The sequence below is a fragment of the Harmonia axyridis genome, chromosome 1 (genome assembly GCF_914767665.1).
Source record: "Harmonia axyridis chromosome 1, icHarAxyr1.1, whole genome shotgun sequence".
NCBI classification, from domain to species: domain Eukaryota; kingdom Metazoa; phylum Arthropoda; class Insecta; order Coleoptera; family Coccinellidae; genus Harmonia; species Harmonia axyridis.
Window position 1 is genome coordinate 62,822,994 of NC_059501.1, and position 27,779 is coordinate 62,850,772.

General features: G+C 32.8%; 1 protein-coding gene across 1 annotated transcript in view; it reads right to left on the reverse strand.

The window, feature by feature from the left end:
* LOC123685561 (tyrosine-protein kinase Src42A-like) overlaps positions 1-27,779 on the reverse strand; it is a 108,990-nt gene that overhangs the window by 39,597 nt on the left and 41,614 nt on the right. Inside the window, exon 2 of the mRNA XM_045625238.1 lies at positions 13,128-14,344. Within this exon, the coding sequence (XP_045481194.1) occupies positions 13,128-14,299 (1,172 nt within the window). The 5' untranslated portion in view covers positions 14,300-14,344. The remainder of the gene's footprint in view (positions 1-13,127; positions 14,345-27,779) is intronic.

The window sequence follows — 27,779 nt, forward strand, 5'->3', positions numbered from 1 at the left end:
TTCATTCATAATGATATAGTTGAATTGTGGACTTGAAAACATATCACAATATAACAACGTTATCTATCTACCAATGTTTATTACTCTATGATATTGACCGATGTCAACTCTCGATCTATCATGACACAATCAATGTGTTATTAATTCTAAAATAATAAATTTCCGATATTTATCGACAACATAATCGATACATATTCAATACTATAATTGTATTGATTTCAATCTAACTTTATGGACAAAATTAAATCATCTTTCTTTATTTCCAGAGTGAAAATATCATGGATTTTACCTCAATTCAAGAAACTACAGTTCTCGATAAATATTGGCAACTCAAAAAATTATAAGTTGAATGAACAAGACTGCATTGATTAGTTTCTCAGAAACATATTTTTGAGTCCAATTCATAAATAAATGAAATAAACTTATTTCAAACCTTGGTTAATACGATCAATAAAGATCTCTAGAAACTGATTGTAAAGTTCAATGTTAAGCAATGTATACCTATATGTTTACAATATTTAAAAATAAATTATGTTCAATGTTTTTATCACGACTGAGCTAGGTGTTTTTGAGACCTCTAGTCGTGAGGTAATCCTTTAAAACGCCGTGTTACATTATTTATTTGGTTTATCATGTAAAGGATAAATAATTGAAAAATCACTTATGATATCGAGAAAATTGGTAATTTCATACGTTAAAATCCCAGAATTCTTAGTACAACCATCAATGAGCTGGAAAACCCACTGAAAAAGAGAAGTTGTTTTGATAACCAATGAAGCAAGGAGTCCTCCGTATTAACTACTTATATTGATATGAATCATCGATGGGTAAAAGCAAGGCAAAGCTAATTAAATCATTTAAAAATTGCATCGGTATCATATTTTAAAGTTATATCCATTAAAACTGGATACACGGGGAGACCTATCTCGGCACTGAAAATGACTAATGATTATGACATAGATAGACTCAATTCAGTTTATCTTCAACCTGCTGAATGTGATTCAGTGTTGGATTTGAATATTTTTCAGGCTATGCTCTACAGTAGTAAATAATAGGATATCAAAGTAGAAAATTTTGGTTTCTACCTGTAGTGGAATTTTTGGATTAGTGGAGAATCTTCACCTTCCTTGGTAGCTTAGTGGTAGAGCGCTGGAGTAGTGATTCGGAGGTGCGGGTTCGAGTCCCGCTCGAGGAGGTACTTTTTCAAGAATTGTTAAATTGTCTGATAAGCCGTGAAATTAATTTAATATAAAAACCTTATATTTTAGTGACAAATGAATATGAATTATCTAATATTTCAGTGAACACAAAAACGATGGATTTGAGATATTGGGTGTTGATCTAAAATTCCAGCTAATCATCATAAGAACCATAGAAAATTTAATAAGAATATTGAATAAAAAATATTCAATATTTCCGATCGAAATGATATTCTGCCTGCATATTTAAAATAATTGTTGATGAGAACCAAATAAAATTCCATCAGAATATAGAAAAAATCTAATTATTTCATTGACAACGCATCCAACTGAGTCAAGATTTTGCAGGCAAATATAAAAAAGACAACAATTTCAAGCTTCACGCAAAATTTTGTGTTGATCTGAATCATAGAAAATGATGAATAAATGAGCGTTTAAAAGCTTATGACTATGTATCAGTGCTTTCCTCATTTTTAATGTACTCTACTTCTTTGCTGGAAGGTCTTATTTAACCATGGTTGGCAATATTCACCATAACAAATATAACAGCAATATAATGGAGGAAATATATTTTTTGACGAGAAGATTGATCGATTCTGATAAATCCATTCAGAAAAACATGTGTACGATGCTATCTTTTTCGCAATACGATTTTATGGTTACGAAAGAGGTGTCAATATTACCGAATGAAAATACAATGTTATGTGATGCATTCTATTGAAAATTTCGATGAGCCATAAGGGTTCAAAGTAAGGTAAATACGCAACCTCGACACATTATTTTGTATACTTTCTGAAGTAACGGTATTTATTGTTTCGTTTACAATGTCTTTCGATGTTTATGTCTAGAGAATGATTATTTTCACATTGTTAAAATATTTATTTGGTGGCTATAAGTTTTATTGTATCATACAGTGCCCATTGTCGTTTACCATTTTAAGAGAAGATGCAAATCCATAAATAAATCCCAATAAAGATCTCAATTGTGATAATTATCCAAATTGATTTGACATTCTCTTCAGAAGTTCAGGAGCATACATTTCAAGCACTTATGTTCAAAATCAGTTCCATTTGATTAATTTCAACTTTTGAATATAAATGAGACAGAGAATTTTTAACCAATAAAAATGTAATTGTAGATGGATCTTTCGGTGATGAACAATTTGAAATTTTATTTTGAATGTTCTCAATATTTGGTGTTATGAGATTTTAAAGTTGGGGGAAGAATACAATTTTTTTCAAATCTACAATGTGGAAATTGAATATGATTTTGATTCTTAAAATCAAGGAGGCTGTGTAAAAAATTGTTTTTCTATTATTATATTTATTGAATTATATATTTCAATAACAATGAACTATTTTTTTCATAAAAAACGAAACAATAGTAGGCTAGAGCCAGAATTGTAAAATAACTTTATGGACAGTTGTTATGTGAAACCATCACATGAGTTTTTTTTTTTTAATTATGTAGAACAATTTCTACATACATTGTAAGTTGTAAGCTATGTTGAGTGTTGGTATCAGCATGATTATGTAAATTGATAGGATATTACCTATCAAATAGGATTCAGGTTTTCACAAAACTCAAGTGATGATTTCACATAGCAACTTAACAAAGTGATAAGTTATTCGACATTTCTGGCATCAGACTACTACTTAGACAAAAAATAAAAGCGGAGTTCAAATTTGCGTAGCTAGACTCGATATTATTGCAGAGTGAGATACATTGTTGTTTTCTTTATCACCCTATAAGGAGAATCAATATGGCGTCCATAAGAAAAAATTGACTATCGCGTTTGTGAAACAATAAAAAAAAAGAAAAAATCTGAAGACACCATTAGAATCTCTATATTGAATAATGGCTACAAACCGAATTTCGTGAAGTTTTACAGAAAAAAAGAGGATCTTGATTTTTAGTTTTTTCGAGATATCTCGGGAACCATTGGAGATACATATTTAGGATGAGTAAATATAGCAACTTATTTGTAATTTAGGCCATTCTGTATTTCTAAGGCCCAGTTTCACCAAATGCTTTAATCTTGACTTGGCTCTTAAGTAAGGCCTTAGATCACGATTAATGTAATGTAGCGTTTCCCCACACTCCAAAGCGCCATTTGATCGACCAATCGCGATTTAGCACTAATCGGCCATTTTTGGAGGATTATAACCTTTCAAGTTGAGATTAATAATTATTTATCAGTATGGAACTCTTGTCTATGTAATTATTTTTCCGGAAATTTCTAATTTTTGGGTGCATTTTATCAAAATATGACTATATGTATAGGCTCAATATTTCCCATTTAAAATACACGTAAACTTTGTTTTTGTGTTTTATGAAATTTATTGCAAAGAATAATTTATTGATATGTTTGATTGAAATATTATTTGAGAAGCAGTTAAACTTGTTAATAAAAATAAATAAGTTAATAAAATTACTTATATAGTTTTTTTTCCAGAATGTGTGGTTTTGTGAAATGGGATAATTTCTTTTTAACTTCTGCAAGTTTCCGACATTTCGAAGCACATCACTCGACATTTTCGGCAAAAATTAACTTTGTTTTTTGTTGTTTTGTTTGTACAAGATGACAAATGATTTGAAATGTTATGAGTTATGAATGAATGACACCTGACACCTAGCGCCAATGGTGGTCATCACTGCTAATACGATACAGAACACTATATAACATTTTGTTCACAACGTTGCCAAATGGTTTGACTATTTAATCGCGATTTGGTTAATCGCGATCATCTTCGGACGGGTTGATGCATGGTGAAACAGAAAACACTGTTAAGCCTGCTTTAGTAACAAGCGGAGTTTAATCAATCTGGGATCAAGTGCTGTTTGGTGAAACTGGGCCTAAAGGTTTTCGGTATCCCTGTAGTGTCCATCTGAATACTTCTAACCCTGTATATCAACTGGTGTTTGAAATACATTTTTTGTATTTTGTAAATTCAAAAGTTATTCAGCTAAATGGTTAACTTTGAAATTATTTTTTTTCAAAATTGGCTTGAGTCATTGACGAGGTTTTTCCCCTGGGATCTTCAATTGCAAACACCTATTTAGAATTCTGTTCCGGTAAATCGGGTATAGTTATTTATAATACAAGTGCAGAAGGCATTGATATTCCTTCTGATATGAGCCTTCTGTACGAGTATTATACATTATTTTCTCTAAGTCATTGCATTTTCATTGAAATTAATGAAATATTTCCATAAATATATTTTAGTGATTTTTGCATTGAAAAATGTTGGTTGGCAGAACTGATTTCTTTAAGGCAAATTGATGAATTGACAGATAAAGCCGTGGCGGAAAGTTCGGAGTGCCAACATAGAATAATAAAATATAACCATGAAAACTGTGCGTTTCTGATATATTCTCGCACGATTTTGTTCTACAAGATGTGGAAGAATGAACGGAATAACCACAGAATTAGAGAAAATGCAAATCCGTTGCATCCCCAATCTCAACCATAACCTATCCCCAAGATCTTGAACTAATCAATCTCCGGTTGAATTTTACATCACTCTCATTCCTCTAGAATTGAACAAATGTTTCGTCCGCATTAAGCGAATGATAAAAATCATTCGCATTCCCGATCGGCATCAGAACATTTGCTGCAACAAAAATAACAATGTAAGTACGTCGAAGCTGGAAAATATGACATGCACATTGATCGATGACGACATAAAGGACAGTCTGAAACCAGACTCGAAGCGGGCTTAGAAAAAAAAAAATGACGCGAGCAGGATTCCATCCTCAATCTCGACCTATCTCGGGAACTGCAGCAAAACCAATCCGATTGAATGCAACAAGAGAGCCTCTCAGACGGACATTAAATGGCGCCATCTAAGAGAGTCCGCTTTCCTCAATCTCTCGATTTAGAATCGTAAAATGGAGAAATCATCAACGGTTCTATCCGATGGTATAAATAACGCAAATTAACTTCTATTGACGAAATTCCAAGATCGGTCAATGAATCTCATCTAGTTACATTAGAAAGGATAGATCTGATGATGGTCGAGAGCGTTGGGGAATTCTAATTGTTAGGAAACGGAGTTGACCAGAAGCCGGATCAGATCAGATTTTTGAGAGCGATTGCATCAGTGTTCATACGAATATTTTTATTATACTATTGTAAAGGGTTTTTCCAATGAGAAGTTCGATTTCGATTCAAAAAAGAACCAGTATATTTTAAGAGAAATCGATAGATAATTCGGAGGAAAGTCAATAGATGTTCATTTCATTGTAAAGACGAAGATATACAGGGTGTTCTGATTTGTTTCCGACAAACTGAAATGGGTAATAGATCACATCATTTTAAGCAAAAAAGTTCATATGAACATGGGTCCGGAAATGCTTCGTTTCCGAGATATAGGGTGTTAAAGTTGAAAAAATAATTCGCGTTTTCTTTAATATGTTTTGACTGCTTCGAAATCCTTTCATGAAATTGTTCCTATTCGAATATTAAATTTAAATTCATTTTGAAAATTTCTAAGGCGAAATGCATGCGGATTTTCTATTGCCCACTAATAAGTAGAAGTGGTATGCTATGTAATTGTTGTTTTTAACTGTTCTGAATATTCTGTTTCCTGAAATATTGCGTTGTTGGGATGCTTTACGAATACTGAGTTTTCATTTTCTTCGAAGGTCTGTAAAATCCTATTTCTCTGTAGATGATTTCTTCTTTGTATGCTTCGTTCGAGCCTTTGGTAACCAATACCATTTTCCTGTATTTGTTGATAAGCTATTGACTTAGTTAACTATAATTATAATTAATGACATCTGAACCTAACACACTTTAAATCTGTCATTGTGTATAGCTATTTTAAATCTATTGCCGCAACAATTGTTGAATGTAAAACAATCAATCATCCGAAGATGTCATTTGTGCATTCAACAGAACGGTGGACATTTCGAACACCTTCTTTAAAAATTATTATGTTATTTTGTTTTGTTCTAAATTGTTACTTCTAAAAAATATTTAATTTAAAATTATTACAAATTTCTTTCTACATGTTTTAGAGATTACAAAAATATGGATTTGGCTTTAAATGCGTTTTTCTCTGAAACGGTTGACCCTAGCAACTTAAATGAGTTATACCTTTTTAACTAGAAAAGTCAGGGGAATCGATTTTTTTAGTCCAGAATGAGGTACAGGGTAGCACAGAAAAGTTGCTACGGTTTAAAGGGGACGAAATGATTGCCAGTGGCGCCCTCTAGAAAATACAACCAAATCGACCACAAATTTGAATTTCTCACCTCAAAAAAACCCTATGTACCAACTTTCATGCAATTATTTGAAATCAGTCGAAAGATATTTAAGAAAACTCGAATTATTTTTTCAACTTTAACACCCTGTATCTCGGAAATGAAGCATTTCCGGACCCATGTTTATAGAAACCTTTTTGCTTAAAATGATGTGATCTATCACCCGTTTCAGTTTGTCGGAAACAAATCAGAACACCCTGTATGTTATTAAAGATGTACAGTTGCCCCGAATTCGATGCTCAGGGATAGCATCTCGAGACTTTGAGGAAAAATCTTCAAGGACCCCGATCTCTGTTTTTGGAACACTAAAAAAAATCAGATCATAGATATATTGATTCGTTCTCTAGTAATATATGAATCGTTTCTGAAAAATGACTTTCAAATATTTCGCTATATCTTGGTATCTGATTGAGATATTTTAAAAATTCTAAAATGATTTTTCAGTAATTTTTATGGTTTAAATGATACCCATAACAGATCGTAAAAAATGAAAAATCTTTGAATTATCAAATGTTGGTGTTCCATAAGGTTCGATACTGGGGCAATTATTCTTTGTTATATACATTAATGATTTACTTTGTCAAGTTAATAAAATAATAGCATATGCAGATCAGATAACAAAGTTTTAATGTTGGATGGAGAGTCCTGGATAGAATTGTCTAATAAAATGAGAAAAATTAAATTACATATATTCATGGCTCTTTTATAATAGACTAATAGTTAATCTAAAAAAACAGTAATTATGACATTTGGAAATTATGTGGATTCAGTTCCGAAAAACATCACAGTTAATATAAACCTCGATATAAACAGTCAAAACCTTAATAGTGACCAATTGCAAATATCTAGGCCTTACACATGACTCCAACTTAAAATGGTACCCATTGAAAATTAAGGAGGAATTCGCAATAAATGAAATAGTTCATCAATATGGTAAATTGAAGATGAAATATAACAGGTGTCCAGTAAATACAAGAAATAGAAGTGTTGAAGTGCCAAGAAATACTTTAACTAAAGGAAAAATGCGTTATATCAGTTAAGCAAAAAAGTATTTTAATGTTTTGCCGAATAGTTTAAAGATCTTGAGTGTTAAAAATAAAGTGTTAAAAAAGCAAGTGAAAAAGGTGATAAGACAAATAAAAATTGATTAGTAAATTGTTGGAATGCAGAAATGATGTTTTTGTGATAGAAAACCCTAAAAAAATAATTGAAATAAATAAAAAAACCAGGGTCACATAAATGGGTGTAAAAGGGAAGAAGTAAAATGAAATATCAAATAAATTTAGTAGTAAGGGCCATCCTATGTACGGGCAACATAGCCCCCTATAGGTCAAATATTATTATGTATATGAAAAGATGGAATAAATTATTATTATTATTATTTCGTGAAACATATCAGTGTGTTTATTCTAAACTGCCATTCAAAGGTTTCTTCCAAAAATTGAAAGAATCGATCAAGCGAGTTCCGCACAGAATCAAAATAAATCTGCACTGAAGAAACTAATGGGAAAGTCATCACCACGTGAAATTCTCGTGATCTGTCAATATCAGAGGAGGAGGGACAAAAATAATAAACTGCCAGAACGATTGAATGAGAAGCAGAATTAAGCAATATTACAATATATTCAGCTTTAGTCGAAAAGAAGTTTTTCACGAGCATTTTTGGGAATTTTCACAAAATTAGAGTTTTTCCTCTTTTGAAATGAGTTTTTGTAGATTGACTTAAAAATATTTTTAAAATACATAAGTATTTTGTAGGAATTCCTCATCATCAATTTTTTTGCGAAAAAACGAAAAATTGCCTAGATTAAGTTAAGAATATTGAAATACTACAATGTCAGTTATCACATAAAGAAGGCACGTGGTGGAGTTCCCTCTTAACGATGGAGAACGATATCAGCCAAATGACCGCCACGACTTGAATTTTTTAGCTCAAATTATGGCAGATTTATGGTGAACAATGTCAACCGTGTTTCAATAATTAAAACGTTTTAGTAACAATCAATATCTTGGTTTGATATGATATTGTTGAGTGAAAACCAATGATCCCATCGTTTAAATTGACAAGAAAGAGTAGTAAAAGAGCAAACAACTTGGGATCACCATTTATTAGTGTTATTTTTAAAACTGTTTCACAATAGAAATTAAACAATTATCACAATTTCATTGTATGGATCGAAGGCTAATCCAATTGATATTGTAAATCAAATGGTTCTGTGAATCTATCAAATTTGTTAAGGATGCAGATCCATATGTAACAACAGGTTTTTAGATCTATTGGTCGATAGAACTACCATTTCAAATACTTAATACATATGAGAATCAATTATAATCTGATTGAAATGATTGAATTACCGCCTTTTCTCACAAATTGTCGTTCATAACTATATACATGTGGAAAAATATAAATGCTACACTACTGGGAATGCCTATCAGACTATCATCACTTTACTGGTCGTTTACATTCTTTGTCTATTACCAGCACTATTACCTATTACTTTTATGCACGGTAAAACAAGTTCGTGTTTCAAATTAAAATGATAGTCCTTAGTAACTGCGCGTTTTCAAGTGAAAGTCTTCTTATACTTCGACAGACGGAATATCTAGTCCCTGAGTTGTGCACGGCCAACTTCAGACATTCTTCTTCAGGTTCCTATTATTTTCGGATGTTGGCAACCATGACTTTGTTGGTCATACACTTCAGACCTAGCCATCGGTTTCTTATTTTTTTATTTTACTTTGAAATAACCTAATAATATGGTCATTCATAAACTTTATTATTTAAATATGAATTCGAATTCGAAGTTCTTAAGCTCTTGAAAAAACACTCATTATATATTGCTTCTGAGTCTAGCGAAGATAGGTAATTTATTGACACAGCAAACTTTCAATACGATTTATTCTGTAAAATGACAATAAATAACGATGTATAAAATTTGTAGTGTACCAAATGCAAATTGCAAATTCAACGATGTTGTACAATCCTTATGAAGAAAATTTATTTTCGCGAAAGGATCGATTTTAAACAATACCATATATCTCCTTACATAATTCGATTAGATGTTGGCTATTAGGTGCTCAAAATGATCTATCTATACGCAAGCATTTGAAAAATGCATAAAGGCATTGTTCCGATGATGTAAGATAATGAAGACATTCCCTTCGACTATAATATACTAACTGACAAAGAAACTGAAACACCCAGAAGGAGCTGTTTAAATTTAAATTTTTTTTTGGTAAAACATATATAGATAGTATTGCAAGGAGTAAATGATTGAATTTGGAGAAAAAAATTGGGAAGGTTTTTTCATGCGAACAATTTTTGTTACTTGAATATTGTAGACGTTCTTTGCAAGATTTTTAAATTTTACAATTAACCAGCTGTTCGAGGAGATCCAAAGTCGATGTTTAGTAGTTGTTACAATGCCTAGAGCACATGTACGCGGAATTTATCGATGACGTATGGCCATTAGAGACCGATTTGCGACAACTCGACCTTTGACTGATGGGTGGTTAGGAGAACAAGGCCATACTGTAACTGTCCGAACGGTTTACCGCCGGCTAAGGTCTTTTGGACTGCAGCATTATCAACCCCATTTTGTGTTAACTCTGACGGTTGAGCATCGCCGGCAACTATTACAGTGTTGCAGAGAACGTTAACATTGGAATGTGCAATGGCATCAGGTCGTCTTTTCTGATGTATCTCGATTCTCCTTGGGTGCACATGATGGCCGGAGAAGGGTTAGACGACGTCGAGAAGAACGTGAACCTCAGTTTGATGTTGAGCGTCATGTATGTTGTGTATGGGGTGCTATTGCGCATGCAAGTAGGTCACCTTTAGTATTTATTCGAGGTAATTTGACAGCGCTGCGTTACCTTCAAGAAATAGTGGAGCCATATATGTTCTCCCTTGGCCCAACCCCCAAGGACTTTGGCAGCTCTGAGTCATGAAGAACAGATAGTTTGTGATAGTATCTCTCAAGAAGAAATAGACCATCCTATTGCATCAATGCCAAGAGTATATAGGTTATCGCGGTGGAAAAACATATTATCAACAAATCTATTAAAAAAAAATTGTATGCCCTTCGTGTTTATCTTCAAATTTAATTCATTTATTCCTTGCTATACTATCTTTTACCGAAAAAAAAAAATTAAATTCGAACAGTTCCTTCTGGGTGCTGCAGTTTCTTTGCCAGTTAGTATAATTTACTGTCACAAGTTTATCGACATATCACAGGTCGATGATTACGCGGAAAATGGAAGTATATTCTGGAGATGAATTGCCTTCAATTACCTTCATCTGTCAGCCTGATGTTGTGACCGTAACCGCAACGTGGTATCAACTCAAGAGTTATTAACCCATCAAAGGTGGTATCGATAGATTTTTCGACATAGAATAGTAAATTAATTCCTGTTTGGTAAACGGACTAAGAGTTGTTAATCGCTAAATGGCCGGTATAGGAATTAATCAGTAATTTAGCCATCAGTAACCGATACCGCTTAAGGTGCTAAATGGCATGTTGTTCGTGCAACTGTTCCATAAATATGCTTCGATGATGGACGAAGAATGATTCTGATCAGTTCTACGTATGAAGTTTATTCTTTGAAGAACTGTCACCGGCCTTGCGACTCTGTGAACGTTTTTGTTTTCTTTTATGCTGGGGTAACATTCTGAACAATACGAGCATGGAAAATGGCATTGTGGTCCATTGTAATTATTGATATAATTAACTATACTAACTGACAAACAAACTGCCCAGAGAGAGATGTTTGAATTTAATTTTTTTTTGGTAGAATATAGATAGTACAGCAAGGAGTGAATGATTGAATTTGGAGAAGAAAATCATGAAGTTTTTCTCATATAAACAATTTTTGTTACTTGAATATTGTAGTCCTTTTTTTCAAGTTTTTAAAATTTTACAACGAACCAGCTGTTCGAGGAGATCCAAAGTCGATGTTTAGTTGTTGTTAAAATGCCTAGAGCACGTGTACGCGGAATTTATCGCCAGCCAAGTGAATCTGAAAGATGTCGAATTATTGGTCTACGGGAGGGGGGGGGGGGTTTCATTTCGAAAAATTGCTAACCATACGAACAGAAATCCAACAAGGTAACAATTGTGGATATGCTAGTTATACCTTCTCAACTTCAAGTTGAAACTTATCACAATCAATTTGAGATTAAACAATTCGAAAATGAAAATAAATAAATAAATTTCTACAAAATGAGAATATTATATAAATAAACATCTACAAAATGAGAATCAACAACTCCAAAATGGTTAACACAATCAAATTGGAAATAAACCCATTCAAATTGGGACTAAACAATTTGATATTGAGAAATGACATTTACTTTTAAATTCAAAAGAATTGTCAAATAATAAAGGTACCAGACAGCTAACTAATGAGTGCAGTGAATACTTAAAAGCAGATTTGTCCTGTTTACAATAATAAAGGAGATTTGAGAGACCGGCACCTAAATTTAAACGTAAATGTCAATTCTCAATAAGGAATTGTTTAGTTTCAATTTGAATGTGTTTAATCTCAATTCGATTTTGTTAACCAGTTGTTTATTTTTATTTTGAAGATGTTCCTTTTCAACTTGATTGTTCTAACCATTTTCCAGTTGTTTTTTCTCATTTTGAAGTAGTTTTATCTTAAATTGAATGTGATTAGTCTCAATTTGAAGTTGATAAGGTATAATTACTCACCTAGAAGTGAAGCAGTCAGTTTTTTGGTAAATTTACTAGGAGAAAAAACCGATAAAAACGCATTTTCACTCTTGGAGAAACAAACGAAGAAATTTACTTTGACGAACCAACCCTCATCCACCCAAAATAAGGTTTTTTTTTCTTCACTCATGAATAGCAATCGCAACCTACATGTGGTTTTATTGCAAAGACTGTTTTTTTTCCAACTGCATTTTACTGTGAGTGATGAACAAATCAGTGAAAGTGCTGTGCTCAAAGGATTAGACAGTATAGAATGAAGGAAGGCCAAACTCTTTTGAACATTAGGAGATAAACCACCAAGGAAAAGTTATTGATATCAAATCGCTTATTACAGTCCACTCATATCTTCCCACTTAAAATTATCGTTTTCCCCAACATCTCTTGCTGAAGGATATGTGGAGGACAGTATATGCTTAAAAGATGTTGTTTCAAAAATGCGTTCCCGCATACCGGTTGAGTCAGGTTTTTCTTGACAGAATGTTGACAACCAGTTAATCCTTTCAGAATTGCAAATTTCATATTAAATAGAATTAAAAATGTTGATAGTGTCAATAATTTGTCAATAAAACTAAGTAATAAGAAATAAAAATTATTTTTATGATAACTTTATACCCAAAGGCCAAAGTATTCAGACTGAGCCCGAGGGCATTATGTACTCAATAACAAACTCGATAACTAAGCAAAAGATCAAAATAACAAACTGGTATCACATGAAATGAATAACAACAGTGATGACTCATTGACGATTATACAGGTTCTATCGGTTTGTCATTTATTAAACTGCCTCCTTCGAGTTGAACCTTAGTTAACCCATAAAACTTATTCGGACAAAAGCAGCCACTGGTTAACCTTAACTTTGAACAACTCGCCTTCGGTAACGGAAATAAAAACGTAGCCAATAAAACCGCAAACAGGTGATAAAACTTACGGTTTATGCAGAAGGTCCCTTCTCTGCAACTCTATGTTGGAGCCGGAGCTCAGTTTCCTTCGATTCCTGGCCCATGCCTCCCTCTGCTTCTTGATCTTCTTCTCCGCCCTCTTGTCGCCCGCGTACTTCAACAGCAACTTCGTCCAGTGGCTCGAATTCGAACCGCCTCCGGAGGCGTCTTCGCCTTCCGATAAACTTGAAGTCGAGCCGAGGCTGCTCTTTCTGCTCGTCAACGTCGAAGACACACTCGACTTTCTGCTGTCACTTTTAACACTTTCGGGCGTCGAAGACGCGGTTAGACTAGACTTTCTACTGACGAACCCCGAAGAACTCGACTTCCTCTCGATCAGACTGCCCTTTCGGCTGTCCGTCGGAGACGAGATCTCGAACGAGGAGTGCCTCCTGGTGGGCAGCTGGATCTCAGCTATGCCGTGCTGGGGATTCTGCTGTTTCAGCCATCTCATCAGGTGCTCGTTGCGCTGGTTCTCTATCGAGTCATCGTTGGGATTTCGAGGCACATCCAGGCAATTCTCGTACAGTTTTTCCTCCTTCGAGGGTATCGTGGTGGGTATGTAGCTCAGCTTCCTGTTCCTCGGAGGCTGAGGTATCTGATCGTCCGGTATCTGCTCTATAGCGCTCACTATCTTCTCGTCCAACGCGTTCTTGCTATACTTGCAATACTTCTTGAGCAACCTCAGCACGATCTCGTCGTTTTCATTAGAAATAAGCTCAGTCTTATCCTCTTTCCTATCAGTCTCATTTATATTCAATAAATTATTAATAAATAAATTTGATTGTCTATCTACAGTCCTAAGGTCCGGCATCGACGGACGACGTTTCTGTTCTACCACCTTATCCTCAGGGATCTGACCCAGACTGGTCTTCCGCTCCACTATCACGTTATCAGTCTGTTTTATCACATTTTTATCGAGAAACTCCGAACTGAAACTGAGCTTCCTCTCCTGCTGGAGCAGCAGCTGCTTGTGCTTCTCCGTGAGCTCCGTGAAGCCATTCTCTTGGAGGATCAGCTCCTTGTTGGCGACCCTCTGGAGGAACTCCGAGACGACGGACAAGTGCGCCTGCGTGAGCGCACCCTGCAGCCTGATGGAGGAGAGCTGGAGGGGGAACCATTTGTTATCCTTGAAACACCACACTACACCGGTGGTCACCATTCTTCAGACTTCTTCATCAAAAAAATCTTCGAATTGCTTTTTGGACTGGAAAAGAGCGTGATATGAGGATATGCGAGATGAGGATCGCGAATGCGGATGTACCCTTATTTCGTAACGGATCTCAAGATGAAATTTCCGAGAGTGTTGCATACCGCAGCATCGGCAGCTTTCACTCTACGCTAGTTCGGTGTGATGATTGATGCCTGGAGATGAGAGGAGACTCGTTCATTTTCGTAATTGATTGATACCACTTTGGTCGCTCTGACTGAACAATACACATCGAATTATCTGTTGGTATTCTTCGACGAAGATAACGTAAATGTAGCTATAATTCCGAAACTATGGGATTTAGTTCTAGGGAACACACGGAAAATATTCAATTGATTGAGGATTTCAGATTCAAACTAATTGCAAGTTTATCTGAGTTTACAATGAAGATTCTACAAGTGGTACATATTGAATTTAGGTACAAAAAAGGCGAGAAAACTAAAGAAGGGTTATAAAATATGTCAAAAAAGGTGAAAACATGTTTTACTATTATGCAAAATATCCAAGATTTCACGTATTATTTGAAAACGTTGAATATTTTGGAATAACACAGTTATGTTTGTTCATTTCATAAAGTAGTAAACATAGATAGTTGGAGTATACGCAATTTTCATATGTCCCCAACATGGTTAGATCACTTTGTCGGATTGTGATATATTTTCAAATCCACAATTTTACTATATCGTTATGAATGTATATTATATTGAATGAAATATATTTATTTGAGTGATTCCCGATTAAATATGCAAATTTGAATATTTGGAATACGATATTTTTCCTAATTGTCGAATTTATAATAAGCAGAATATTTATTATGTTCTGTATCTACCTGCTGGAATCCAAGGTTTGGCAACTTTTGCTCTCCTATGATAGTATCATCGTCGTTTGGCGCGCTTGATATTTGTTTTCTGAATTCCTGATATATTTAGGAATTTGTCTCAATATATTTAATAGTTAAGTTAGTTAATATGAAAAGTTGGTTTACTATGGAACATAAAAAGTGCATTCTTTGTGGAAAAACTAGCAAATTGAGTGGAATATGGTATCACTGATATGTTTACATTACCGCGCGCTTCATGTCAAATTTGATAGTTTATGTTGGGGACAAAATTTGCTTACTGATTATTAATCTGAGGTTCATCAATAATTTAAAAATTATTTCTGTTCACTAGCTTATAAATTTCGATGGATTTAAATAGTTGAGTCTCCTGCCTTTTGATTTCACATGTATAATTTTCATGTTCTCAATAATGAAGAAGGGGTGATTATTATTTTATGCAATGTATTCCAAAGGTGCAGAATCGCTCATTTTTGGTAAAATCCACTCGATGTTCATATATAGTTTTAAATTAACGTCCTGTTTGTCCTATGTATTTCATATTGCAAGTTGAACATGTTGACTGTTTTGATTTACTTGTGTTTGGGGTTGTATCTTTTGCAATGAATAATAACGATGAAATTTTATTCATTGCTTTGAAGGCAAGGTTCAGGTTCAATTCGTAAAGACTATTAGCTACCTTTTCACTTATGTCACCAAAGTACAAAAAGGAAATGATATTTGACATTTTCTGTTTGACTCAATTCTGCCAAATTGCAGGTGAAAGTTTGTAAGTCATTGATCGTAATGCTAAAATTTTATGTTAATATGTGTTGTTTGAAACTAGTGAAATACATTTATCAGTGGATGTGGGTTTTCGAAACACATTATATTCAATTTTTTAGTTCGGATGTGATATTTGAAGGTCTAAGAATGTTATGTGGGAATTTGTTTCTTTTTCCAATTTGAGTTTTATGTTTGGGTTGATATTATTTATTCAATTGGGAAATTTTATTCAATGTTTCTGTACCTGTAATCAGGTTTCTATGAAGTATCAAAATCAGGGCATGCCGTACCAAGAAGACGACGAGTTTCTTCTTTTGTATCTGTCATTTCTTTCTCTAATTCTGTGGTTTTTCCGTTCATTCTTCCACATCTTGTAGAATAAAATCGTGCGAGAATATATCCGAAACGCACAGTTTTCATGGGTATATTTTATTATTATATGTTGGTACTACGAACTTTCCGCCACGGCTTTATCTGTCAATTCATCAATTTGCCTCAAAGAAATCAGTTCTGACAACCAACATTTTTCAATGCAAAAATCACTAAATGATAGTTATTGAAATATTTCATTAATTTCAATAAGAATGCAATGAATTAGAGAAATTATGTATAATACTCTTACAGAAGGCTCATTCTACCACTCGTTCATTCAAAAACTCGCCACTTCGTGGCTCGTTTTTGAATTTTGAACTCGTGGAAGAATATCAATGCCTTCTGCACTTGTATTATAAATAACTATACTAGAGCTAAACCAAAAAAACAGTGCTAATGATTTCAAGTTACAGTCTTAAAAATTTCACATAATTTACTACTAAAAAGATACAGTTATTCGATGATGTTCAATGAATCGATGAATTTATCCAAATGATTTGAAAAAAAAAATGCCTATCTACCGAGAAGGATATATTTTTTTTGGTGATTTTTTTTTCAGAAAATAAAACTCTGTTGATGTTCACCGCAAACTAATATTTTTTATATCAAAAGAATTTGCGGTCCATGCTTATTAGACTTTTTTCTTGAAATCATCTGATTAATCACTGCTCTTCGATTTTACCTTCACTTTATTTAATTTTTTTATTTAGAATAACCAAAAACAAACCGTTAATATTTTCAATGCTAATTCCAAGTTACATCGAATATGCCCCAAAAATTTACTACGATGCTTTAATGTTATGTCAGCAGGAATTTTGAAACAAGCCTTGGAGATCGAAATATCCGAATAAGATTACTGATATTATTTGAACTGACAAATATTCATTACATAGTTAAGATATGTCGATAAATATCCGTTAATATTCGCAAATCAAACAGGTATAATTATGATATACATGCATAATTATCTTCTTACCACTTCATCGTTCGTTTTCACCTGATAATATTCGAATAAAATTTAATGCCTGGGATCAATTCTTATGCAACTTCTGATAAAATTAACAGCTAAAATTTTCGCATAGAATAACAGCAATTATCCCGCGACTTCTTGAAATCATCTGATTAATCACTGCTCTTCGATTTTACCTTCACTTTATTTAATTTTTTAATTTAGAATGACCAAAAACGAACCGTTAATATTTTCAATGCTAATTCATCGAATATACCCTGAAAATTTACCAGGATGCTTTCATCTGTTATGTCAGCAGGAATTTTGAAACAAGCCTTGGAGATCGAAATATCCGAATGAGATTTCTGATATTATTTGAACTGACAAATATTCATTACATAGTTAAGATATGTCGGTGAATATCCTTTAATATTTGCAAATCAAACAGGTATAATTATGATATACATGCATAATTATCGTCTTACCACTTCATCGTTCGTTTTCACCTGATAATATTCGAATAAAATTTAATGCCTGGGATCAATTCTTATGCAACTTCTGATAAAATTAACAGCTAAAATTTTCGCATAGAATAACAGCAATTATCCCGCGACTTCTTGAAATCATCTGATTAATCACTGCTCTTCGATTTTACCTTCACTTTATTTAATTTTTTAATTTAGAATGACCAAAAACGAACCGTTAATATTTTCAATGCTAATTCATCGAATATACCCTGAAAATTTACCAGGATGCTTTCATCTGTTATGTCAGCAGGAATTTTGAAACAAGCCTTGGAGATCGAAATATCCGAATGAGATTACTGATATTATTTGAACTGACAAATATTCATTACATAGTTAAGATATGTCGATAAATATCCGTTAATATTCGCAAATCAAACAGGTATAATTATGATATACATGCATAATTATCTTCTTACCACTTCATCGTTCGTTTTCACCTGATAATATTCGAATAAAATTTAATGCCTGGGATCAATTCTTATGCAACTTCTGATAAAATTAACAGCTAAAATTTTCGCATAGAATAACAGCAATTATCCCGCGACTTCTTGAAATCATCTGATTAATCACTGCTCTTCGATTTTACCTTCACTTTATTTAATTTTTTAATTTAGAATGACCAAAAACGAACCGTTAATATTTTCAATGCTAATTCATCGAATATACCCTGAAAATTTACCAGGATGCTTTCATCTGTTATGTCAGCAGGAATTTTGAAACAAGCCTTGGAGATCGAAATATCCGAATGAGATTTCTGATATTATTTGAACTGACAAATATTCATTACATAGTTAAGATATGTCGGTGAATATCCTTTAATATTTGCAAATCAAACAGGTATAATTATGATACTCGCTCTGCTCGCCGAAGGGGCTCCGCCCCTTGGACCCCGTCACTATGCCGGTAGATCCTTCACTGGGTATCCCTCTAGAAAATAAAAGTTTTTTTTTGGAAACCTTGTATCGTAAGCTGATTTTAGACGATTCACTCGGTATACTATGCTGATTCTAGGGTAAAATTCTATATGACTTCTTTCCTAGAACATACCGTTTCGCCCTTGCTCACATGAAAATATTTGATGCAAATAACTTTCCATGACGACAAATCAAGGGCGGTCCTAGCCTTAAATTTTGAGGGGGTTCGCCGTTAAGGGTTTCGAGTTTTTCTATGGTACCAAATCCCAGATTACACCGATATCAAGCTTAACCTCTCAAAAATATTTATATTTAGATATTTATATGAATATTTATAGAGGTTGTTTCATGTTCGAAGGCCTATTAGACGTTTCTGGAGAACGGGGCCGATTTGAAATCTGAAAATTCAGAATATGACATTGTTCATGATGCCCTATTCAGCTAAAATATTTTAGAAGTTCTGGCACTTCCGGTTATACAAGAATAAAAAAAAATTCTTCGAAAAAAACATTTTTTTTCATTTTATGTCTCAGATATTATCAAGATTTCCATTCTCAATTACTCTCTGCTAAAATTATTGCGTTAGTTCTCATAGTTTTCAAAATATTAAGAAAAAACCTTAAAAAAGAGAGAATTTCCATAGTCAGTATCACGTGAATTATTTTCACTGTGAATATCCTATGCGTAGGTATACTCAATTCACTTTCACAAACTAGAATGATGTTGGAATATCGTGCATATCTTGAATTTGAAAAATATCATCACAGGGTGTTTCAAATATTGTGCCAAAAATTGTGAACAAAATTTGTTCATAACTTTCGATTTTCAAATCTGAACCCTATTTTTTTGTGATTTCGTTGAATTCTACGGTAAAAAATAAGGGTAGTGTTCGAACATGATTGTGCTCTCAAATTCAATAATTCAAGAGTTATTCGAGATTTTATGAATTTATGTTATACGTACTAGGGTCAATTTCATTCAATCTGTTTCTAGAGTGCGTTTCAAATATTCAATTATTTCAAAGTGACAGGTGTACTCCTTATTGAATCTAGTAGATTATAATTTGACGATATGAATCCCCGTTATTCAAATAATGAAATTCTGGATCTATTCCATATCTACGGTGAATGCAACAGAATTGTTTCGAGAACTTGTCGAGCATTCAATCAGAAATATCCACATTTACCATCAATTGACGAGAAGATAATTCGGAAGGATGTTTCAAACTTTCTGTTACTCCCTTTTCATCACCACGCTGATTTTTTCCTGAATTCATAAAATGTATTCTACCGCTTTTTCATATGAATAGAATTGGCACACAGGAGTCCTGCATGATTTTATTTCATTTGGTAGGTAGAGGTTATTTTCTTCTAGGTAGGTTCTCCATCCAGTATAATGGATATTCATGAAGTATGCAACATCCTTCAACATTTTTCAAGAAGATCAGGAAATTTCTGATTTAAAATTTGATGAGTTCTACCAATAATTCTATTGCATTCATCGTGAATATGGAATTAGATATTTATAATACAAGTGCAGAACTTATTGATATTCTTCCAAGAGTTCAAAATGACCGAGTGGTAGAATGAGCCTTCTGTACGAGTTTTAAACATTATGTTCCCGAATTCACTGCCTTTTTATTGAAATTGACGGAAATTTCCATAAATATCTATTAGTGATTTTTGCATTGAAAAATGTTGGTTGGCAGAACAGTTTTGTGTATCACAAATTTGACAAATAATAGATAAATCCGTTCCAGTCTATTTTGTTCCACAAAATGTGCCGGAAAGAACTGATTTGCCACTTAATTAGAGAAAAGTATATCCAGAATTTTGTCATTTGAATATCGGAAATTCAATTCGTGAAATCAAATTAGTGAAGCTTTGATAATGAAAATACCTGTCACATGTAAAGTAATTAGATATTTGAATTTCTATGGTCATAGAGTATTATTGCTAGTCTGTCTGGAAACAGATCGAATAAAATTGACCCTACGTATAACATAAATTCATAAAATCTTGAATTATTGAATTTGAGAGCATAATCATGTTTGGACACTACCCTTATTTTTTACCGTAGAATCCAGCGAAATCACAAAAAAATAGGGTTCTAATTTGAAAATCGAAAGTTATGATCAAAGTTTGTTCACAATTTTTGGCACAATATTTGAAACACCCTGTGATGATATTTCTCAAATTCAAGATATGCACGATGTTCCAACATCATTTTAGTTTGAGAAAGTGAATTGAAATAGGCATAGGATATTCACAGTAAAAATAATTCAGGTAGGATTGTGACTAAGGAAATTCTCTCTTTTTTACGGTTTTTCCCTGATATTTTGAAAAGTATGAGGACTAACACAATAATTTTAGCAAAGAGTAATTGAGAATGGAAATCTCGATAATATCTGAGACATATAAAATGAAAAAAAAGTTTGTTTTGAAAAAAAATTTTTTAATTCTTATATAACCGGAAGCGCCTGAACTTCGAAAATATTTTAGCTGAACAATATCATATTCCGAAATTTTAGATTTAGGCGTACAACTTTGGTCCTGCCGTTTTGCAATAGCTGGCTGTAACGGTAAGTGGTAGTCGAAATGAATATATCGTAGATGTCATACAATAAGTTTAGTTATTTGTGAACATAACGCCATCGACATGTTAGTCGATTTGTTTCTGCATCATAAAGTTATTCACGATTAACCATGTCAGCTTACGAGTCAAATTCTCGTCATTTGAGGAAGGTTTTAATTTTCTACTGAAATATGAATAAATCTGCGGCTGAGGCTCATCGAATGCTCTCAAATATCTATGGTGAGGCCGCTATTAGTGAAAGAACGTGCCGAGAGTGGTTTCAACGCTTCAAGAATGGTGATTTTGATGTCGAAGACCAGCATCGCGGTGGAAGAGAGAAGGTTTTTGAAGATGCAGAATTGGAGGCAATACTTGATCAAGACTCATTTCAAACGCAACAATAGTTGACAGGATCATTAGGACTACAAGCCATTTCAAAATGCCTGAAACTCATAGGAATGATTCAGAAACAAGAAAAGTGGGTGCCGTACGAGTTGAAGCCGGGAGGTGTTTGAACGGAGTTTGTTTGTTTGTGAACAGCTGCTTTCGAGGCAAAGACGGAAGGAATTTCTGCATCGGATTGGGACTGGAGACGAAAAACGGGTTCATTACGATAATCCCAAGCACATAAAATCATGTGGATATTCCGGCCATGCTTCCACGTCGACGGCTAAACCGAATATTCTCGGTTCTAAGGTCATGCTCAGTATTTGGTGGGACCAGCTCGGCGTAGTGTATTATGAGTTGTTAAAACCGACTGAAACGATCACAGGCGATCGTTATCGAACGCAATCAATTGAGAGACAAACCGCCGCAATACGACGAGAGAGTAGATGAATTGGTTTTACTGCATGACAATGCTCGACTCCATGTTGCGAAAGTCAAGATATACTTGAAAAAGTTGAAATGGGAATTCCTACCTCACCCGACGTATTCTCCAGACGTTGCTCCCTCGGACTATCACTTGTTTCGATCAATAGCACACAGTCTGGCTGACCAGCTGACCTATCTTATGAAGAATTAAAAACTTGGATCGATTCGTGGATCGCTTCAAAAGATGACCAGTTTTTTCAATTCGTACGCTGCCCGAAAGATGTGAGAAAGTATAGTGATCAGCGATGGGCAATATTTCGAATCATAAATGTATAACCAGTGTTTTACAATAAAGCCTCAATTTTCGGTAAAAAAATTTGTGCGCTTATGTATTTGTTATATTATAATATATTTATTTACTTATCACGATTTTAGCCATTCAGGTAGAAATTAAAAAAAAAAATAGTAAATCTATTGTTTCATAAGAAAAAAAAGAAGACAATTGGCAAGTATAACACAAAATCTAATTTGGTCTGTGAACCCTTGAAAACATTGTAATCACAGCTTCGTCGTCAACATCAATGTCCCTGTATATGTTCAGGAGGACTAAACTGAATCCGATGCCAATATCGAAAAAACCGGAATAACACCATATGAACTACCATTTATTCATCACGGAAATAAACTTGCCGAATTTTCTGCTCGAATAGCTGTGCGAAAATTATGAGTTTCCATACAGTTTTATAATACGTCATAATCTCAAACAATCTATTAATATGAATTTCCACCAAGTAAAAAACCGATCCCATCAAGAAGATCTGGCATACAGGCAACGTTGCAGATTATTAGACCTAATATTAGGTCTATGCATCTGACACACGTTACATATTAAACATGATGGCCGCCGCCATATATAAACAATCGATAAAACCATCGATTTTGACGAAAAAAGGCATTTTTATTTCAGGGAAAGCTTGAATTGTGATTAATTAATCATTTCTAACGAGAATCAGTTAATAAAATACAAGAAAACTAGCTATTAATGTGGATAACCTCACCTTCATTAAGCCAATTTCACAATAAAAAAAAAAAAAACTAGCTGGATTGAAGAATTTATGACAGCGGATTTGTGATCTAAGACCCAAAATAAGTAAGTCTGCAAAATTTCATCACTTTTGAATCATTATTAAAAGTAATTCTATATAGTAAACATTGTTTTTCTTTTCAGAAGATGGATTATTTTCGTTTGGAAGGATAATTATACAGGATATTTATTTGTCGAATATCAATTAGAAGTATCTAGAGATGTTGGACCAATTCAAGTCTGAAAATTGAGATTAAAGCTTCAAATTATTAACTAATTTGTAAAGAAATACACAATATTTGATCAACAATTATATAGGGTGCATATATTTAAAGTAGTAATTAGACATTTTGAAATTTGAAATTTATAATCTTTCTTTTTTAAAAAGTTTGGGAAAAATGCATAATCAAAATGTGAGAGTTATTATCAGTCAATAGAAATACTACCTGAAAAAGAAACTGCATTCAATGTTTATTTTCAGTTTTGACAAATATTGAATTTACATAATCATTCGATAAGATCTATGAAAAGACCTACAGTGAAATTTTGTTTTAGGAATATTCAGTATAGCTATAATAAACTGAAAAGGGGCAGAATGAATAGATCTACCTTTCAAAAACCCATGGCTAATGTTGCCTTACAAACAATCGTAATAATATCATATATTCTTTGAGAAATCAGGTTATAAGAAGTCCCTCATTTCCGAGGTTCATCAATACTTTTTTCAATTGAGCAACAAATTATACTTCTATTTCATAATTTATTAAGAAATACAATATTCGATCAACAATTATATAGGGTGTATATATTTAGAATACAAGGAAGGACACCTTTTGAAATCTAAAAATTTGGTTAATAGTGGGTTATTTTCCATAATTTATAATATTGAAAGACCAATTGGACATTCCTGAAGAACTAAGGCGTTTTTAGAATCTGAAAATTGTATCGATGAATTTTGCATATTTCTTGAAGGTATATGGACAAAAATGATTTTTGTGGGTTCTGGTGAATGATCAAAGGGATACAGGTAACAATTTCATTAATACCAGTCGCGATGTAGTTATCATAGATAAGGGATGATATAGAAATTTCACTAGATAATTCTGATTCAGTGGAGGACAGCTGAATTCAAGCTTAATCGTGATGGTTCGATACGTTATAGAGCAAGCTTGTAGCTCTGGGTTTTACTCAGAAGTAAATTGAACAGGGCAATATATATAGTAAATGAAATTTTGACAGATATTAGTTGAAAAAGATCAACAATTGAGCATTGTATTTACATAAAATCAAAAAATAACTTGCTAACTGTTGTTGCATTGTACTTAGATGACTTTTTTGTTTTAACAAATGTTAATTCTGAATGAATATATCTGATAGAAAATTTAAGTGATAATTTTATCATAAAGAATTTAGGGAAAGCTAAAAATGTTTAGGGATGAATATCACTAGAAATTATGAAAAAGGTAGTATAGTAATTGTTTATATTCTTCAAATATGTATTGCTATAATTCAACATGTCTAATTGTAAACATATGAAAACTCCTTTGAAAACTTAATTGAAATTTGATTCAACAAAAGAGAGTTGTAATAATAGGTATATACATTTTTATAAAAGTTTAATCATTCATTCATGACATGGCAGGTATTAATAAATAGTTACCTTTTAAAGTATTTTATACCTACATTGAATTGCTGGAAAATTTATACCAATTTCGAAAGTAACTGCCATGTCAAAATTCTTCATATACTGAATGATCCTTCAAATTTTATTTCTGTTGTAACATTTTGACTAGTAATTCAAGTGAAAAATTCGAACTGATTTTACCTATATATGTATTTAGTATAGCTATAAATGAACAACCTGAAAAGAGACAGAATGAATAGACTTGCCTTTCGAATACCCATGGCTTATGTTACCTCATAAGCAAATTTAATATCTAGGTTGAACCTTTTTGAGAAATCGGGTTATAACTTTGAGAGTCTCTTAATTTACAAGGTTTCAGTTGAACGACAAATAATATTATGATAATATAACAGGGTATATATGGTTGAAATTATTCGTATGAAAGATTTCACAACGATTTGATTTCTTCATTATAAATTCAACAGCACTGCACTCAAATTCTTCAAAAACTGATAGGTCACTTATATTTTTGCACTCTTCAGTCGTAAAAGTGTATATTTTAGATATTCAAAAAACACATGGAAATTTTTGAATGTCATCTGACTAACTTGGCTCTTTTTCCAGTAATAAAGTCAATTGTGAATTATCTATAAGGAGTTTTTCTATCTGTTTAATACATGATCAGATGAAGCTTCTGTTCTCTTTTGTAGTTCCATCTTCTGTCGCAATAGATTCAAATTCTCACGAAAGAGAATGTAGTTTTATAGTTTGTGGAAAATAAACGAAAAATTCCTGAAATAAAGTAACATTCATCCAATGGAATCAATAATTATACAAACCCTTCAAACGAACCTGAACTGAAAATGCATTCGATGATATCAATGTTCATTTCCAAATTTTGACAAATATCTATCGAATTTTCGATTCGCCGGAGACTTTGCATTTTATCTGTCGGCATTTATTTAAATATTGAATAACAATTTTGGAAACCGCAAACTTTTTCAAGAACTTTCATATATGGAAATGGAATATTTATTATTAACATGACACTGACAGGCAAATTGTCCACAGATACCACAGAAATATGGGACTTGAAATGTCAAAATGATCCGAAACACCCCGTATACTCGAAAACCGCGAGGAGAATCGAAGGTTTGGGATTTTTCCCGGGATCTCCAGACGATTTTGAGGGGGGTCTTATTCTTGTCATTTTTGCTCTAGATGGTCCCGTTTGGGCTGTGATTTTACGTTTAAAGTTTGACGTATATGTGCAAGCGGTTTTATATATACTTAGATACATGCATAATTATCGTCTTACCACTTCATCGTTCGTTTTCACCTGATAATATTCGAATAAAATTTAATGCCTGGGATCAATTCTTATGCAACTTCTGATAAAATTAACAGCTAAAATTTTCGCATAGAATAACAGCAATTATCCCGCGACTTCTTGAAATCATCTGATTAATCACTGCTCTTCGATTTTACCTTCACTTTATTTAATTTTTTAATTTAGAATGACCAAAAACGAACCGTTAATATTTTCAATGCTAATTCATCGAATATACCCTGAAAATTTACCAGGATGCTTTCATCTGTTATGTCAGCAGGAATTTTGAAACAAGCCTTGGAGATCGAAATATCCGAATGAGATTACTGATATTATTTGAACTGACAAATATTCATTACATAGTTAAGATATGTCGATAAATATCCGTTAATATTCGCAAATCAAACAGGTATAATTATGATATACATGCATAATTATCTTCTTACCACTTCATCGTTCGTTTTCACCTGATAATATTCGAATAAAATTTAATGCCTGGGATCAATTCTTATGCAACTTCTGATAAAATTAACAGCTAAAATTTTCGCATAGAATAACAGCAATTATCCCGCGACTTCTTGAAATCATCTGATTAATCACTGCTCTTCGATTTTACCTTCACTTTATTTAATTTTTTAATTTAGAATGACCAAAAACGAACCGTTAATATTTTCAATGCTAATTCATCGAATATACCCTGAAAATTTACCAGGATGCTTTCATCTGTTATGTCAGCAGGAATTTTGAAACAAGCCTTGGAGATCGAAATATCCGAATGAGATTACTGATATTATTTGAACTGACAAATATTCATTACATAGTTAAGATATGTCGATAAATATCCGTTAATATTTGCAAATCAAACAAGTATAATTATGATATACATGCATAATTATCGTCTTACCACTTCATCGTTCGTTTTCACCTGATAATATTCGAATAAAATTTAATGCCTGGGATCAATTCTTATGCAACTTCTGATAAAATTGACAGCTGAAATTTTCGCATAGAATAACAGCAATTATCCCGCGACTATCACAAATTTGTAACAGTCATTTTAATAACTGCTTTCTTCGAAATTTCTAAATATTAAACTAGACCAATATGACGAAACTGTCGTGCAAAACACCAGACCTCAAATTAAATAATTGTTTTTTTCTCTTCAGCTTCCAATCTCGATTCATGAAAAACAAAAAAAAATATTGAAAAAAAAATTAATTTAAAATTCTTGTGTCACCTCATTTATTTATAAACATTTCGCGATTTATCTTCTCATTAAAAAATTCAATTTTATCCATTAATTATTGATCAATCGAATCCATTCAGATTTCTCTTTCAATTTATTCGATTTATAAAAAAAATATCTCGAGTTTTAACAATATTTCAATGAAACTACTAGTTTTGCCAAAACTTAACCTAATGAGATTTATTTTACTAATACTACTAAAAACAATTGACAATAACTGTTAAATTAAATGGCAGGTATTCTGTTTTCACTATCTGATTATATAAATAGCAGTTGTTTCGGTACACAGTAGTTTCTTCAGATTTTACATTTCGAATAACTAAATTATTCAAAATTAAAAATTTGAAGAATATACTGTGTAGCTAAACAAGAGAAGAATGGGAAAGGAGAAGAAAA